This window comes from Gavialis gangeticus, unplaced genomic scaffold (genome assembly GCF_001723915.1).
Source record: "Gavialis gangeticus isolate Ggan-Ray unplaced genomic scaffold, GavGan_comp1, whole genome shotgun sequence".
NCBI lineage: Eukaryota > Metazoa > Chordata > Crocodylia > Gavialidae > Gavialis > Gavialis gangeticus.
The window spans coordinates 13500856-13519199 of NW_017728980.1; the positions used below are offsets into that span (position 1 = coordinate 13500856).

General features: G+C 43.7%; 1 protein-coding gene across 1 annotated transcript in view; it reads left to right on the forward strand.

Annotated features, from left to right (window-relative positions):
- LOC109291478 overlaps window positions 1-18344 on the forward strand; it is a 52515-nt gene that overhangs the window by 3533 nt on the left and 30638 nt on the right. Inside the window, exons 5-20 of the mRNA XM_019508528.1 lie at window positions 348-473; window positions 1748-1916; window positions 2607-2772; window positions 4451-4643; window positions 4894-5033; window positions 6938-7075; window positions 8114-8334; window positions 8802-8959; window positions 10360-10587; window positions 11164-11499; window positions 13167-13565; window positions 14084-14254; window positions 14792-14949; window positions 15543-15683; window positions 16858-16996; window positions 17627-17817. Of these exons, the coding sequence (XP_019364073.1) occupies window positions 348-473; window positions 1748-1916; window positions 2607-2772; window positions 4451-4643; window positions 4894-5033; window positions 6938-7075; window positions 8114-8334; window positions 8802-8959; window positions 10360-10587; window positions 11164-11499; window positions 13167-13565; window positions 14084-14254; window positions 14792-14949; window positions 15543-15683; window positions 16858-16996; window positions 17627-17817 (3074 nt within the window). The remainder of the gene's footprint in view (window positions 1-347; window positions 474-1747; window positions 1917-2606; window positions 2773-4450; window positions 4644-4893; window positions 5034-6937; window positions 7076-8113; window positions 8335-8801; window positions 8960-10359; window positions 10588-11163; window positions 11500-13166; window positions 13566-14083; window positions 14255-14791; window positions 14950-15542; window positions 15684-16857; window positions 16997-17626; window positions 17818-18344) is intronic.

The window sequence follows — 18344 nt, forward strand, 5'->3', positions numbered from 1 at the left end:
TATATATATATATATATATATATATATATATATAAAATATTCCTGCACTTTATAGTAAAAGCTGTGGGTGAAATGCACAGTTTGTGAGACTGAGACAGGCCATTGACCCAGGTGGTGCATTTGCCTGATTCCATGACTTTAGTGAGTTATAGCAGTTGAGATCTGGAGATCAGGTCCTGTACCGCTGAAGTGGAGAAATGCCCCAAATATCACCCTACAAAGCTCAGAATGAAACATCTTGATTTCAGTTTTTTGTAAACTGGATTTCTGGAATTAGACTAATGGAGGAAATGGAAATTCGAGCAGGATGAAAATGGAGGAGACCAATACTTTTTATATCCTTTCAGGGGAAGGGTTTTTAGGTGTATACAATCCTGACCCAGAACTGTTGCATCACCTCATTGTGCCAAGTGAGATTTCACCTCCTCACAAAAATGAGCCGGCAGCAGCAACAACAGCAGCGGCTGCTCTAGGTAAGGCTTTGCAGCCAGGTTGCAAAAAGGTGTCTCTATAAAATCTCTCTTTGATTACCAACATCAATCCTCAGCTAAACTGAACTCTCTCTGAAGTAAGCAGTTCAGAGCTAGAATCAAACTGAACAGAGCTTATCATTGTCCTCTTCAAATCCTTTGAAATAGTCCCTCATTCTTGGCTTAATCTAAAGTTTATTGAAATCAGAGGTAAAAAACCCACACACTCTAATGGACTTCTGCAGGCTTGAAACAGACTCTCTGTCACCATGAATCCAATAGCACTGTGTGTCCACAGCTGTTTCCCCATTCTACTACTGATCTGTGTCCTCCTTTCTTCTCACGTTACTGATTGAAATCTCAGCTAATATTTCTATTAGTTCCATATACCATTTGGATTGGTGATTCTCAGCCAGGGTGCCATGCAATCCTGTTAACAATGTTTCAGGGTCCCACATTAGCACTGTTAGGTGATTCACAAGATAAACCTAGAGACTTCAAGTAGGAATCTATAGTGGTAAACACAGTCTGACCTCCTGTGGTCTTTCTGAGATCTTTGCAACAGAAGAATTACTCTATTATTTTTCCATAATGATAGAAAACTATAAGCTGGCATTTTCTGAGCAGTGCCTTGAGTCTACAGAGGGATGCCTTGAGTCTGAAAAAGTTAAGAACGACTGATTTGGATAAACAGTGATTTTTCTGAGGTCAGGATAATTCTTTACTGGAGTTGGAACTACTGTTTTCAAAATATTAAGATAAAAACTTTCAGACTGAGTTGGCTGAAGTCTGGCACCTAAGTCCATATTTAGACACTTGAGTACAAGTTAATTATCGAAAGAGCCAAAGCTCCCACTGGAACTGAACAGTCCCTACATTGGACCCAGGGAACCTCTCTCATATTGGTCAGTCTTGCATATGCTTACAGTTATCCTTGTGCTTTATTCCCCACAATCCAGGGTACAGTTTCATTACAAAATTAAATGCTTATAAGAACTGGAAATTGCCAATGCTGCCCCTTTGGAAGAGGCACTTCAGCAGAGCAGTTCAAAAAGATGAAAAGATTGCGCCTAATGACATTAAGTCAGGCAAGAGCCAGAGTGGGAATCAACATTTATGTGCTCTCTTGACTGGAAACTTGGTTTACTTGAGAAACACAATTTGGCTGTGTAAAATTTAGCCACAAAAGAGGCAGGAAATGCTGTATCCTGCAGCAATCCTGTATCCAGAGCCATCTGCAGAATGCCCCTCACTCATTGAGATCTTTATTTTCACAGCTAAGTCTGGCAAGGAAGAACCTGGACCTTACTGGGCACAAAGCCAGAGGCCTTCCAACTCAACACCAAAAAGCACGTTTACTGGCATCTTAAATCCTACAACATGCATCATTGTTAATGCTACCATCCTGTTCATTGTTTCCAAGGACCATTATCCAGTTTATGATGTGTAAGTACAAATTCTGAACCCAGCAGGGCTTTGCTTATCCATATAAATCACAGTGAGCTTTTCCATAACCCTCAACCTAGATTTAAGAGCAAAACACTGGATGGGGGGAAGAGGAGAGAGTGGATTTTCCTTCTATTAGAGCTGCATTATTTTTACAACATATTCTGTAAGTACCCTTAGCCCCACTGACTCCATTTTTGGCAAGGAGACAGACAGCATTTGTTCCATTTATCCGTCTATCAGCTTCTCTCAAACAGTCCCTGAGCATACCCTTGTCCTAAAGATGCTCAAAAGTTTTCTCTGGTGTGTGAGGTCCACTTTAAACCCCAAATCCAGTCTTAGTGAGATGAAACAATTCTAGTCATAAGGAGCCTTCTCTTTGCTACTCTTCTGTTTGCTGTGACTTTCCCATGATTTAGTCACCTTTTGATTTAATTTCTGGTATTCATGCTTGTTAATATCAAATGGATAACCTGGAGGACATGGTATTTATAAAAAAAAAAAAAAATCAAAAACTGCACATAATTCCCCATTCTCCACACTCATTAATTCACAGGCTCTAGTGATGTGTGCAGAGAGAGGGTCTTCAAGCCACAGCTGCTCATGAGCAAACTTCTGCAGTGATTATAAGTATTTGCATCCTCCAAAAAGGAAGCCAGGAACTAACCTTTTTTTTGCTTCTGTCCCTAGAAACAACCTGTACAACACAAACCATGGATTTGACTGGGGAGGATTTCGTCGCCTGGCAGAAGACGTCAGCATGGCCTCCTCTGCTAACTTCCATCTCCTCCTTTACCAGTTCCAGCATCCAGGAGTCTATGTCATTGGGTTAAGTAGCAATCACCACAAAAAAATGGTTCGTTTCAGGGAATAAATTTGCTTTTCTGGTACCATTTTCCATCATGTTCCACATAATGGCCTCATATCAACAGAAATGCTAGCATTGCAATGAGTCTCTTTGTATATTATATGCATTAAGTAGTGGTGCTACAGTGTGAACTGGGGATATGAGTATATAGGTGGACATTTATGAGTAATGTGTGGGGGCGTGCATCCGTGTTACTTTTGAATGTGAAAAGGTGGGGATGCAGTGAAGATTGGGTCCTCTGTGTAGAATACAAACCTGCCATTTGTGTTCAGATGCATGGACCTAATGTTGGGTATGTGTGACCTGCTCTTCCTATCTCTGCGCTCATTTTTGCATAGTACATTAGAGTCATGCCCTATGGTGGACAGTGCTATGAAGAAGGACCGTTCTTCTCCACAGCTCCCAGGCATGTCATACAAGCAGGCATTGCAAGAAGCTCAAACCTTCCTCTGAAACCAGACTGGCCAGCTATTATTGGATTAACAATAGGTCTTCTCGTTTTCCTCATTGCTTCTCTTTTGCTCAGTGTAAGTAGAAGTTATACACAATCACTTTCCCCTGGACACTAAACCTAAGCACAACATAGCTAAAACGAGCTTAACTTTTTTCTCTTGCACCTCACTTCCAAATCTTAGAATTAGGATTAATCTGTATGTTGTACACACACAGCAGAAATTCATTCCTGTGCAGGCATTTGGCACTGCCCTACACACCAGATAAGCCCTACTGTGTGTTTCCGTAGTGTCCAGGCTTCATTTGGGCACTAGATGATATCATTCTTGCTTTCCAGCTCATTAGATAAAGACCTCAAGGCTACAGAGACTGGCACAATAAAAATCACAGAAAGAGAAAGGATTAGGTAATATGCATAGTCCATGAGGCTATAAATCAAACTTTGGTACCTGAAGATGCATGTGTTTCAGCCCCTATTCTAATGCTCATATTCTATTGCAAAGATGCTATTTAATTAGGAAATCATTGATCCGTCCACAGTGGGTGGGGAGAGGGAAAATTTCATATTATTAAATGCTCACTGCTCAACAATTCATCATCTAGATGCTGCCAAGTGTCACTGGGATGTTGGATGTTTCTTCAGGAATTGCATGATTCTCTTTCACAAATAAGAAAGCCACTGATTAGCCTGAGTACGCTTCTATTAAGGGCTGTCTATAATGAATAAGTCTTCAAAGTGCCTGTTAACAAAGAGCCTATTCTGTGCTCCTTACTCAGACACATTTCCCACTGCCTGCAGCAAACAGACGGCAGAGACACTATAAGTAACAGAAACAAGGTCTTTGCAACAGGGTCTGCCTCACATTTTGGGTTTGTGCAGTGTCTAGCACAAAGGGGTCCTAGTACTGCTTGGAACTTTTAGCAAGTATTGGAAGGTAAATAATAATCATAGATATTGATGCAAAATCATGGATGATCAACAGTCATTCAGACATTAGCAGAGCCAGACTGACGAGGACTGTAATTTCTGCTCCTTGGTTCATGCAATATTTATTAAGACTTGTCATTTGCTTGGTTTAGAACCGCTTATTCAATGCTTTGGGTTACAGTTCCTGGATCAGATCTTCAGTGGGCTGAGGCTGATTTATACCAGCTGAAGGCCTGGCCCAGCATGCAAAGGTACATCCTTATGGCACTTCACTGTGTTTTGTAGCTTCTTTGTCAAGAGCTTGGTTGGGCCAAGAGAGGAACTACATGCCCCCCATTTCGAAGGCTGCAGCTGAAATATAACCTGGACAAATATTCCTCCAAAGGATCCACAGTGATTTCGGTTAAAAAATATCATCCCATACTACAGAACAAAGGCAGCTTGGACAACAACTCTGACAGCACTGATGGTACAGAAGGTCAGATGTTAAAAAAAGCATGATGTAAACCATAAACATGGAAATGGATCAAATGCACTGTATGTTCTGCTGACTGCATTACTACTGATGATGTGCAATGGCTACAATACTCTAAAATGCAACTTCCTGCTCTCTGACTTACTAGAGGTTATAATAGAGAGTGTGTTTGGGGCATGTTTGCAAGTGGTTTTCTGGTTCCCGAACCTCTTTTAAGAGTAAAACTAATACTAAATAAATATGTTCATTTTAGCTTTCTTCCTGGAAAAAGGGGAAATGTGGGTGTCTGAAGAACAAATTGACTTGGACTCATTCAATACCAACATTTTCTTTGAAATCCTGCTGACACAGTCCCTGTCAGTAACGGCTAAACTGAGTCAATTCAAAGAAGAGGTAAGCCAACCATTTCTGAATGTGCTCACATGAATGTACAGATGATTGTAGCAGGCAGATGCAAGATTCCCTGCCATGTTGGCTTAGGATTAGAAAGAACATTTTTTCTTCAGTACCATGACCCATTAATGAGTATGCATATCATTTATAAAAAATAGCAGTATTGACGTAGCACACAGCAGGGGGTGGGGGGTTTGCCTGGGTGTAAGAGCATCTCAATCCTCTTCTCAGTCTTGCCAGTGAGCTGCTGAGTGATTATGTACAAGTCAATTCACCTTTCTGCCTCAATATCCCATCAATAACTGGGAACAAGTCTGGCTTTTGGTCAAAATCCCTGAGAGAGATCAAACTAGAGAACTCAAAATTGATATACAGGCAGTCCTCAGACTTATGACACAATTGGTTCCTGAAAGCTGCATCGTAAGTCAAAGTGTCGTAACTCAGAACCGATTTTCCCACAGAAAACAATGTTATCAATGGGGGATTGGTTCCTGAACCAAGGCCCAATACCCTATTTTCACCAAAAAGAACCCAGAATTTTGTACTCAGTCAATTATAGATGAGTAATATAGCTACGTGAATATATTTATATGGTAAATAGCAATCTTACTGATTCGGAAGGACTTCTTTGAGGTGACTTGGCTGGACTTTTTGAAGGGCTCCTGGCTGGAGTCTTCTTGGGAGTCTTGGCTGCAGGTTTTTCTGGAGTCTCGTCTGCTTTCTTAAAATGTCCAGGGAAGTTTGGACAGATGTTGTCCAGGGAGATGGGCGATGCAGCGAAGTTGTTCAGTGGAGTGGCGTTGGATCAAGCGTTGTAAAGTCGAAACTTGTAAAGTCAGAAAGTTGAAACGGGGTGTGAATTTATAAACTCCGTAAGTGAGAAATGTTGTAGCTCAAAACGTTCTAAGTTGAGGACTGGCTGAAGACAGAGAGAAAGACAAATATAGAGCACAATTCATCATTCTGGTGTTGCAGCTGTATATGAATGCTGCACAGTTAAAATCAGTGCCTTATCACCAACATAATTCTGGAGTAAGCGATGAATCGGGCTGCTGATCTAAGACCACGTGCATGTTTCTGTAGGATTTTTAAGGACAGTAGGGGGAGCTAATAGTGCAGTCTGTTGCATGTATACCGTGTAGCAAGAGACAATTGTATAAGACAGATGTTTGTACGCTTCTTTATTGACATGCATATTTTAATGCTTCACGGTTCGTTTTAATCTGAGGTCTGTGTTAGGGCACTAGTGTGTAGAATAATAAAAGATCTTGAAAGGTAAAATAGAGATAAAGAGGAGGCAGACTGAAAATTACTTGCTGCCTCCAAACACCTGAATGCCTGACAACCCAGGCCCACAAGCTGCTTCCCTTTAATGAAACTGCCTGCATACGGCCTTGCCAGGAGTGGCATCCTTATGTCATCCAGTCTGTGTTTCTAACGCTGCAGCATCAGGGTGAGGACTCTTTCACAAAGATTGCTTTCAGGAACTGTATCGAGTATGGAAGGATGTGCTATTAGCATCAGCTATAATATGGGAGCACCTAGATGCCCCAGTCCTCAAGCAGGCACCCTGTGCTAGACGCTGTACAAAAGCACAGAACAAAGATGGTCCTTGCGCTGAAGGTCTGAGCATCTCCCAAAAGGCTGGGTAGCAAAATGATTATATTACTGTGCCGTGCTGTACACGGAGGGAGCTTTGTGTGAGCAACATGATTCTTCATTGTAAGGTGAAGTCAACCAACATGAACATATTTTAAGACGAATCCTACGCCTAAATGGAGTGTAATCATTTAAGGAGGCATTCATTTTGTGTAGGGAGTTTAATGGGTACTGGGCATTAAGATGGACCCAGACCAACAGTCGCAAGCCCCATGTGTTTAGTTTTCATTTTCTATCCTCCTCAGCTGAAAACCTTGTATCACAAGCTTATGAATGAAATATCATCTCTTAAAGAGCTTTGGATAACGAGACTCGGTGTCCCAGAGGAGATGGAGCCTTCCGACAGCATAAAAATGGGGACCTATCTGCGAGCCAAACAACAGGTAGCCCTCTGCTTCATTCTTACACACAATTACTGAGATGTTCACCAGATATCTTCAGAATATGAGACGTGGTCATGCTGATTCACTCTTTCCTCTTGTTGTGTGGCAGCCTCATGTTTCCAGAGGCTAAACAGTAAACATTTCTGCTACATCTGTGACTGATGTGCAAGACCAGACTAGATCACTTAAGTGCTTAAAATTGTTGGCACGACTGAATATTAATGACGAGACACATTTCTGAACTGTTAGTCCCTTTTTTTGGAATGCCTTACTTTACCCACTGTCCAGTGCTTCTCCCTTACTACTTCAGGGAGACCATGATTTTGCTTCTGCAGTAGCAAAAGATTTGTCTGGAAATGTCCTCCCTTTCCATGCATGTTTCTGTATTTTCTTTGCAGCCACCTTTTCTATTTTCTTTGCAGATATTGTCTCTGGCTGACTTGCCCCGAAGTCTGCAAAGGAATGCATTAAAGCCACTCTTTATAAATAGAAATAGTGTCACTGGCTTGCAAAGACATATATGTACAGGCATGCAGTAAGATATAGAAGCAAGCAAACTCAGTCCATTAAGATGCATTTTAAATGTTCTAGAGGACATGTTTTAAATGCCACTTTTATTTAGCAGACCATTTGGGCGTGAAAACTTGGAGGTCACTTGTACTCCAGGTAATTATTAGCCAACCCATTAGCATTCTTGGCCTTTGGCTGCCTTAGTAAAGATAGATACCCAACCGTGACTGCTTTTTCCACCTAGTCACTGTTCAGTAAAAAGGCCTGGGACAGAAGTTTCATAACCTGGTTTGACCCAAATCAAAGTCTGATACTACATTCAACCAGGTTTATCTTAAACCAGTTTCAGCCATTTTGAAACTGGTTTATGTGCACTGACCTTCTGTTCCGTTTCAGGTTTAAACCAGTTTCTGATGACTTCAACTGGTTTATGTGTAACTTCTGTCCCTAGTCTAAAAGACTGAGTAGCTGCATGAACTTCTGTTCATGTTTTGAAATAAGGGTGTCTATATTTTATAATGTAATTAGGCAGAAGAAGAGATCCTGCACAGAAAACGGCTAGCTGCTGAATATGAGGAGAGTGTGAATAAGCAACTTCACTTATTACACCATGATCTGAAGTGCCAGGAAGAGCATTATGTCACATTCAGTTCTGCCCTGAGAGAGGCAGTGAGATTAGCGGAGATGCTGACAGACAAGATAGTTTGTGGAGGAGATAGAAGCATGTGGTCTAAACCAGACTGTCAAAGGCAAGTACTTGGCAATAAAACTCTATTTTAGGTGATTTCCCTCTAGACCGTCAAAGCAGTTGTATAGTGCTGGGCCTGAGGGTTGATTGTGGGGAGCACTAGTGTAGAGCTGGAAGGGTTGATGTCTGCTTCTTGAAATCACAGGGGATGAAAAGCATCATATTTGTGGAAAGCAGGGCTGGGAAATGAAGAAACAGATAGCTGGGCATATTTAAAAGGTGCCAGTCAGACATTAAGGTCCAAAGAGGTTTGGATTCCTACATGATCTCTAACGAACTGTTTCCAGCTGAGGTGCTATCCCACAGTGAGCCACTTAACAAGGTTTGGAGGTGCCTGGTCACTGTGTCAGAATTACCCTGGGAATATCATAAAATGATCTGAAAGTAGGGGGAGTTTAAAAAAATGCGATTTTTATTTTTTTTTACCTTGCGTCCAGATGATTAACAAACATGTCTATCCTGTTGCAGGTTATTATCCCAGATAGATGCTGCAAGCAACAAAATGTCAAGTGCAATTGTAAAGGAGAGCCACCGACTGAAGGCATGGGGTGTCCTGGGAGAAGGAACTGGCGCTCACCTTGTTAACAAAGATAAAACCAGGCTGCTCACCAAGGAGGAGCTCATGGGTAACTACAAGCTCTGAGACCCAATAGATCATCACTCCATCAGCCCACATGTGCAGGCAGGTAGCTGCAGGTGTAGCTCACAGGTTCAATGCCCAGCTCTAAATTCTGGCTCCTGTAAGAAGTTAACAGCTGAGTATTGGTGTAGCTCCGGTGCTTACGCTTTTAAAGCCAAAAAAGGTCCTCCAGTCAGCTCCCAATAGTCTCATGAATCAGGTGGTGATTATTCAAGTGTAGCCATCTACAGGACTCTCCCTGAGCACTGTCTCATATGACAACGGCTAGTTTTTTATTGTTGTTAATTGGTCCTTTGATTAAAACATGCCGTGCTATTTGGTACTGGCTTTGTTGCATAAAATGGAAGACAGATGGAGATGGAAAGAAACTATTTTGCAGCTGAGTTGAAATACATTGAGTTTATTCATGCCCATCTGAATATTTGGGGGTTTTCAATGTTGCTTTTCCTTTTGTAAAATTAACTATTAGGAGATCTAGAGGTCAAGTAGAGGCATATGTTTACTGTCATGTTAATCAATGGGAACAGTTGCAGCGTGAAATCTATCTTGGGTATTTGCACGCATGTCCTGGCAGCATCACTGAATGGGTGGAAATGTCAGTTTGCTAGCTGCGTTCCTGCAGTTGCATAAACTCTTTTAACTTCATGTGATTCACCCAGAGTTACTGGGAGAGAAACAGAACTGTTGTCATTTGAAGACACCTTCACATGAGCTTTACTGCGGAGTTGACTAATTAGCTTCTCAGGAAAGCATCACTGTCTACACATGCACCAGCATTAGTGCAATGAATTAACTCTGCTGTAAGACAGTACTGTCAGGGATAGTGCTATTTTATGGCGGAGACATTTACTGCACAGGAAGCACACGTGGATGGTGACTGGGACCGAAGCCGCTTGAGCCAAGGTGGAGCAGTCCTGGGCCGGCAGCAGGCCTGGTGGGGTTAGCCACTTGGCTGCACACTTTGAGCACTCTCATGCCCCAGCCAGCCCTGACACTGCCCGGGGCTGACCTCCTGAGCCTGCTGCCAGCCGCAGGACTGCTCTGCCCTGGCTCAAACTGCTGCGGTCCCAGGCACACGCAAAGACACGGCCCAGGAGCAGCTGACGGGTGTGAACTGTGCCAGAGTTTATTGAGGCGCAGTAATTGCACATATAGATGTGCCCACCGAAACACTCTTCCTGTAGAGAATGTTTGCTAAAGTCAGTAAGGAAGCTGATCTCTAAGGTCTTTGTCTCCTTCCTAAGCATCTGACTGACATGTGATCTATGATCATAGGCAGAAATGTCTGCACAGACATAGCCCTAAAACACACAGATTTGGACATTCAGATATTCAAGGATTAATGGAGGGTCTGTTTCTTCTTGTATCTGTACTTGCTCTTCTCAGGTCCAGATGGCTCCATGAGGGCACTCGATGCTGTGTGCATAGATCCTACCACTGGGCTCTTAACTCCCGACCCAGAATGCGTCATGCTGCTGGCAAATCACTGCCTTGTGCCTGTGTCTAGAGATCTGTTTCTGCACCCGGAGACTGGAAAAGTGCTCCCTGTGGCTGGTAACATTGGCTATGATCCCATTAGCTCTAAACTAGTCTGTGCTGTTGACTCTACTTCAGGTAAGACCACATCAGGTTACATAACACACCCACTTGCCTATATGTGGGATATAGTTGTGATACCAGGGGATTTGGGGGAAGCCTCATGTGATTCTATATACATTTTTTCTTGTAGCAAAAACCTTACATGCAGGTTGATCCAAGTCTTCCTCTGTGCTTGCATGGCACCAGCAGGAGATTTTGCTCATCACAAAACAGATCTTGCTGTGGACAGGGTTAATCAAGCATACAAGGCTTACATACATCAAAACGTTTAAGTATTTCCACTAACCAATGCCTTTTCCCTTTCTGCTCATTAAATTGTACAACACTTTATATATGAAGGCACTTGCCAGATCAAGGAAATGGTGAAAGCTGAAATTAATCTGAGAAGAACTCTGACTTGCAGAAAAGGGAATGCTCTCCCTTAATCTAATTCTGAAATTAAGGGAAGAGAAATTTGTAACATGGATGTCCTTTGAAACCTCTGCCCTATCTCTGACACCAAGGCTTGATATTGCCATTCAGGCTGTAATCTCTGGGGGCTAGAATGCTTTCTAACTTTGTCCTAACTGTGTCTTCTGTTTCAATATTCAGGTGAGCTGCATAAGTCTGGAGCACCCGTATTCCCCTATGTCCCATATCCCATCTGTCCCAGTACAGGTTTGCCCGTGAAGACTAACCTGCCAGTTCTCCACCCGGAAAAAGTTTTTAAGCTGGGAGGACTCATGCTAGATCCAGCCACAGAAATAGAGGTGCCAGTGCTTGCAGTTACCATCCATCCCCAAACAGGGCAAAAGCTGTCCTTGGGTGGGACATACCTAAATCCCCTTACGGGAACAGTGACACCACTCGAACTTGGAGGGCCCATGAATGAGCCCAAGGGAGGAAAAATAGTTCCAATCCTTGGAGTCAATGTGGACAGTAACACGGGTGAGTGTGTTACGGGGATGGAAAACCACAGCGAGGGCATTTCTTTGTCCCCGCCTCGCCCACGCACATGGCCAGTCACCATGTTTACAGCATTGAGACAGATGCTCTCCTACACAACAGGCATATAGGACTTGTAGGGCATCTCTGCGCTGTCTTGTTGGCAGCCTGGGAGTGCAGCCAAGATATACACCCCTCCTACTCGCTCATGCTCAGCTCATGCCAAAGCCTGTTAATAATTAGGCCATGTAGCCAGTTTAGCGCAGCCCTGAACACATGCCAAGAGGCATGGCTGAAACAGAAACCTGAGAGTGGCTATGGCATGCACTAACTGGCTATCATGCCTGTCTGGGCTTTGGTGCACTCCAAGAAAGAGGGAAGGCAATTGGGGAAGTGTCCCAGTGCTGCTTTTGGCTTTGCCACAGAGGCAGTATAGTGTAAAAACCCATCTGGCCAGGACCCCAGAGACTGCATACTACATCCTAGTAAAAGCAGAGACTCACTGAGAGCTCTGCTCTGCGTGGATGCGTACTGGCACTTAGCAGAGGAGGTAGCTGCAGCCTTCCAGGGGTATGCTACTCCTCACAATAGGAGCAGCGTTGGATTCACCACTAACCTCCCCTCTTCATGTTGGGCTTCTCCTGGGGAGGCAGATACTCAATAGCTTTCACTTTCCCAGAACCTCATTCATGGTATTATTGTCTTAAAATCAATAAACTGCCTCGTTTTTCATAAAGATGACAAAGAGAGGAAGAGACGGTGATAGACAACTCTAAAGAGGGCATGTATTCATTAATTACATGGGGAGAAAAGCCTACGAAAGCTCTCTTGGAGATGGTTCAATCGCTGCATTAATAAAATTAGACCGGTATGAAATCTGTTCATTAGGATCGTTCAGGCTACATTTATAGAATGCATTTTTCACACCTTCTTTGTTCTTTTATAACTGAATTTAGAAATCATCATAGTTAAAACCAGAGCAAACCACATGTGCCCCACCAGGAAGCATGACAGGACTCCAGCGGCACTGTTGCTGGAAGGACAGTGCAGTATATATATTGGGGCCAAACTCCCAGCCAGTATAAACAGGCAAGCTTCACTGCCAATGTGGAGATCATGAAGCTCTTCCCACCGCAAGCCGTGGTTCAGGGCCATTGGATAGGAATGCAAAAATACATTACCCAGGCCCTTCCCACATTGCCTTACTTTTCACTTTTCATATTATCAAAAGAGACCTTTATTTAATGCCTTCTCTAACAATGGAGTAAGTCTGTCTAGTCTGATCCCTGACAAAAGATTGCCAACGGAGAGCTCTAGTGAAAAATAATGATTCTCTCAACTATTAGCTTAGATCAGGTTAACCTTAACCCTAACGGCTCCAAGGCTCTTTTATGCCAATTAAAAAGCTTCCTATTTCATAGGCTTTGCTGGGATATCACTCCACAGCATAGAAATACACCTGTTTTTCTAGAGTGGAAACTAAGTGAAGCATTTAAAATATATTAAAATGATAAAACCTTCTAAACCAAGACCGATTCCAGTCAGTGTTATGATACATTTTATGTGTTCACTGATCCTATTCCCATTGAAGTAGATTGAATTGAATTTCAGAGGAACAGCACCAGGATGGATGATGTTCTGATTTTCCTTTCTCTACCCCTTGGCTACAGGAGATGTAATCCCAGTGGGGGGGCTGATGGGACCCTCAGGGAGCCCGATTCTTCTTGGGGACTCCTTCTCTGAGCCTCTGAGTGGGAAGCCTGCATGTGTGCATGGTGCTTTCCTTCAGCAAGATAAAGTGCTGCCTCACGCCGGAGGATACAAGGCCCTGCTGGAAGCCAGCATGCTTGTAGCCCAGATGCACGTGGTTAAAACCCTGCGGCAGTACCAGGATTCAATTTGTGAGGATTTGTCTGTCACTGTGGACAGGCAGAGAGTCCTGAAGGCTGCCATAGAAGACATGAAGAAGACATTATCCATCAGGCTCCATCACGACATGCACTGGCTGCAAAGTCTGGAGACACAACGAGACATAGCTTCAAGCCTCAAAAGCAATGGTGGCAAATTGGGTATGTTTTCTGCACAAAACCCATTGGGGTATTGTACGGTTAGAAGGAGCTGGAAGGGTCACCTAACCCAGCTCCCTTCAGAGGTGCAGGATTTGCTGCTTCTGAACCATCCCATGTCCGTGCCCAGCCTCCTCCTGAACACCTCAAATGAAGGCAATTCCTGCAACTTCCCTGGGTAGCTCATAACATCTTTTTCCACTGAAAAATGATGAACCACAGCAAAAGTAATCTTCTCCTGTTGCAGTGACCTAGAGGTAAAGTCTCTGTTGGGGTAAATGGATGACCCTCCACTTAAATCAATGGCGTGATACCCATCTCCTCAGAGGATCTGGCTTGAAGTTGCATGGTCACTTTGTGTCACACGAGGTTGACAGTGGGATGGGAGACACTTGGCGAACATCTTCCAGGTGTCATTTGGATCTGATAACCAAACTGACAGGATCTGAACTGCATCCCTTAGCCTCTGTCTGGTTTAAAAATGCATATTTATTTCTTCTCTCTTTTTCCACATGTATTAGGGATGATCAAATATCCTGGCACAGAGATGTGGATCCCAGCTGTGTTTGGAGTGAAAATCCCAGACCCTGGTGGCTCAGGTTTGATGGTGCCTATCTTGGGAATAGAACCTGCCTGGAACACCGGGCTCCCAACCCCGCTGGCAGGAACGATGGAAGATGCCGATGGAAAAGGTAGAGCAGAAAACTGGTCCATACAACACAAAGCCAGGGGAGGCAGTGGCTGTGCTATCGTTGGCATCTCTTTCATTGTGAGAATTGATAAAATGCATTGACAAAGAATAAACTGACATCCTCATGCAAAGTCAAAGGCAGCTTCAGGTTAATGGGGAGAGAGAGAGACTGGAGTGAGACCCTTTTAACCTATGGAAACAGTTTGCCCATGTATGTCTACATCCCTGTACTCGGGCAGCATTTTTAATACTTCTAAAGTACAGATTAGTGACCCAGTGGGGCTTGCCTTAGCTGCTCAAGAGCTGGTTCTTGCATTGGCCAGAGGGGATCACTAGAAAAAATAGTCCCAACAGGGTATGTATTGCCTTTGCTGTGTGGAGATGTGTTTTCTTTTCAAGCAGGATAGTCGAGAGTATTGTCATTTCCTGTTACACTTTAATAAAAGTCTTTCCATAAGCTTGATGCACAAAAAGCTGAATGGCTCATGCTACTCATCCTCTGAGCCTTAAGTATTTTGTTCCACTATTTTGCCTGCAGGTCTTGTCCCCATCACCGTCGGTGCCAGAACAATAGATCCTGTCACAGGGGAGCCTGGCCCGGTTATAGGCACTCGAACCAACCCTTGGACAAACACGGTGGTTCCTATAGTTCAGTCATTGGGAGCTTTACCAAGAGGAGTAGCAGACCCAGATCTGGTAATTAAGAAGCCCAGAAAACTGCAGTTGTTTTACAGTTTTGACAACTTCAGGGAGTTGCTTGCTAGCGCTTTCAAACTGCAGGAAACTGTTCTTCTTGCTTCAGAGACTCAGCTAGATAGACCATAAGTATTTTTTTTTCTGTCAATAGATATGTTTGTGCCTGCCAGAGTATAAACAGATTCATATGGTGTCTGTGCTAGGCACATGAGTAATGCAGTAAACTTCCAGAATATAATGCTGTTTAGAGCTGAAGCTGATACAGTTGTGAATCCAGGATCGCTGGAATTTGGGAGGTGCTGGGAGGAGAGTGCTGCTACATTAATCACCTTTTTGAAAAGGGTTTGGTGGCCAGATGCATCTGAGAATCCACTTGGGTTTATTTTGTGGGATTTGGCATCTGTGGGCAGCAGCATGGGAGATCTGTAAAGCAGGTGTTGGCTGTTCCTAGCTTTCAGTGTCAGTAAGTAGAATTGTATGGCGATTTCCCATTGCAAATCATTCATCTCTGTAAAGCTACGTAAGCATTTATTTGTAGAAATCATGGGAAAAGTGTTTGCTCTCAGAAAACTATTGCTTATGGTATTTTTCAGCTGAATCTCCTGGAAAATGAGATAAATTCCAGACAAAACTATTGGCACTGCCAGAGAGAGAAGGAAGAATACCTTCAGAAAGAGCTGAACTTTGTATTTCTCGACATCCTTGATGCTGTAGAGGAAGGAAAGGTCAAAAAGGTGCAGTGGCTTTTGCAGCTTTCTTCAGAAAACATTTTTCCCTCTTCAAGTCATAGAATCATAGAAAATTAGTGTTGGAAGGGAGCTCAGGGGGTCACATCTAGTCCAGCCCCCTGCTCAAAGCAGGACCAGCCCCAACTACGTCATCCCAGACAGGGTATTGTCTAGCCAGGCCTTCAAAACCTCCAGGGATGGAGAGTCCGTAGCCTGTTCCAGTGCTTTACTACCCTCCTTATGAAAAGGTCTTTCCTAATATCTAACCTACATTTTCCTTACTGCAACTTGAGCCCATTGCTCCTTGTTCTGTCATCTACCACCACGGAGAACAGTCCAGCTCCATCCTTCTTGTAACCACCCTTCAAGTAGTTGAAGGCTGCTGTCAACGCCCCCCAAGTCTTCTCTTCCACAGACTAAACAAGCCCGATTCCTTCAGCCTTTCCTCAAAAATTGTGCACCCTAACCCCCTAAACATTTTCATTACCCTCCACTGGACTCTCTCCAATTTGTCCACATCCTTTCTGTAGTGGGGGCACGATGCACTGAATGTCCAAGCTGATGAATAGAAATATAGTAGCTCCTCTCTTGAATGAGCACATTTGCCACGTTCCTTTGTCAGGGCTCATCTATGCTGGAGATGCGGCTTCACAAGGTAGACGGACCAATGCAGCTCTGCCAGAATTACCAAGCTGTCCCTTTTTATGCCAGCACTCCCCAGACATTCAGAGTTTGCAATCCGCTTCATTAGTGCAATTACACTTGTGCCAAAATTCCTGGTACAGATGAGTCCATGATTTTGGTCTGTTTTTTTGAATAACTATACTCTTCCTAGTAGCAGAGAAACCTCCAGGGTGAGCATTTTCCAAAGCATAGTGAAGTCAATGGAAAGACTACCAACTATGATTGTATGCCTTGGGTCAATTATTGTATCTGCAATCAATAAGAGATTAAGAGGAGGGAGAAGGAGAAGGAAAAGGTTAGGAAAGAGCATAACCCCTCTGTCCAGCTGGATTCTGGCAGCTAGAGTAGTGAGAAAAAGGAAGCAAACAGAAAAGGCTTCTTTTTATAATACAGCCCTCATATTTGAACCTGGTGCCACGGGATATTATATCAATGGGAAAAGGAAATCTGGTGAGCCTGTAACATTATGGTTACATCTTTTTCCTGTTTCTTTTAGATCAGATACAAGGAGAAGTTAAAGGACATTGAGGAAATGTGCCATTTCCTTGAGGAATCCTCTCTGCAGGAAGCTCAGAGGAGAACTGCTCGGGACTTGAGCAGCTTACTGGGCCTGGAGCTATCTTTGCAATTGAAAGGTGGGAAGAGACAGAGACAGGCGGTGTTGTCCATATTGTGTGCCATGCACCCTCATGCAGACCTCAGCTTCCACTTAAGCACTCAAAACAGGGGGTGGGGGGGAAGTGGGATTTCAGTGATGCGTAAGCCTCATGTTGGCTCTCTAGACAGGGGAAAACTTCACCTCAAGCTGAGAAATGTCACTGCAGACCTGAAAAGTGCCATTGCACTGATATTGAAATGTCAAGATCCCCTGCAAATTCCTGCAGGAGCCTCCTAATTGCCTAATGAATGCCACGCTGTTCTGCTGTGACCATTTTGCAGCCTGCGATGCGTTTATAGATATCAGGGGTTTTTTACTGCATTGTGGTTTTGTAGAATTCAGACCATGCAGTGGATTCTCTAGGGCTGCCTGACGAGCTGAAAGTGGAAAAAAATGGGAGAAAGAGTCTCATTTTTTCTCCACCATATCCCAGAATCATCAAAACTAAGGATGAAAAATCCCTGTTCAGATACTTAACCTATTGCTTTCCATCCATCTAAGAAATTGTTTAGTTCTCCTCCTATGCTGACTCATTCATACCTGCTTTCTAAGTTCCCATTAGACCCATACCTGAGAGCCGCCAATTGCTAATATTTGGTATCTGCAGTCAACAGAGATGAGAGAGAACAAGAAGTGAAGCTTCTGCTGGTGATCAGAAAGATGCTGGAAAAACTGATGGAGTTTATTAAAAAGATGCAGCTGGCAGAAAGCCGGGTGCAAATTCAGCTGAAGGAAAAAGAACTGCAGAGGAGCAAAAACCCGAAAGCAGAGACAGCGAGGAGCCTCAGACCCAGGAAGGTGATGACGCTGGGTTGGGTTTAGTATGTATAGCCACATTCTTCAGGCCATCTCCCCAACACCGTAGCAAGACCATTCCCTAACTAGACATTCAAGGGTTTCTTTCAACCAAGTGTCACATGTCTTTAGAGGTGAAGCTTCCTTGTGTCCTTGACCCAGTCCAGGCCTCATGGAGGAAGGCGGATCTCAAAGCCTGTGGGTTGGACCTTAGCCCAGTGCCTGTCAGGAATCTTGCCTTTTAATTTTACCCTGTTACTCTCATTTGTGCTCCCCCAGCCCAGCCATCTTGCTGTCCCCAGCAATTAGATCCTGGCAAATCATTGCTATGTCCCCACTCACTGCTCCGCATAACTGTCACAGTTATTCCCTTCAGTCTTCCTCTGTAAGATCCCTTATTTATCTTTCCCACTCTCCAAAGCACTTGCAGTTGTTGTGATTTCTGTAGTAATGGGAGGCCAAAAAGTGATGCACGAAACTGGGTTGTGTCACACCCACATTAGAGCAAGTCTTCCGGGTGATCGCTCACG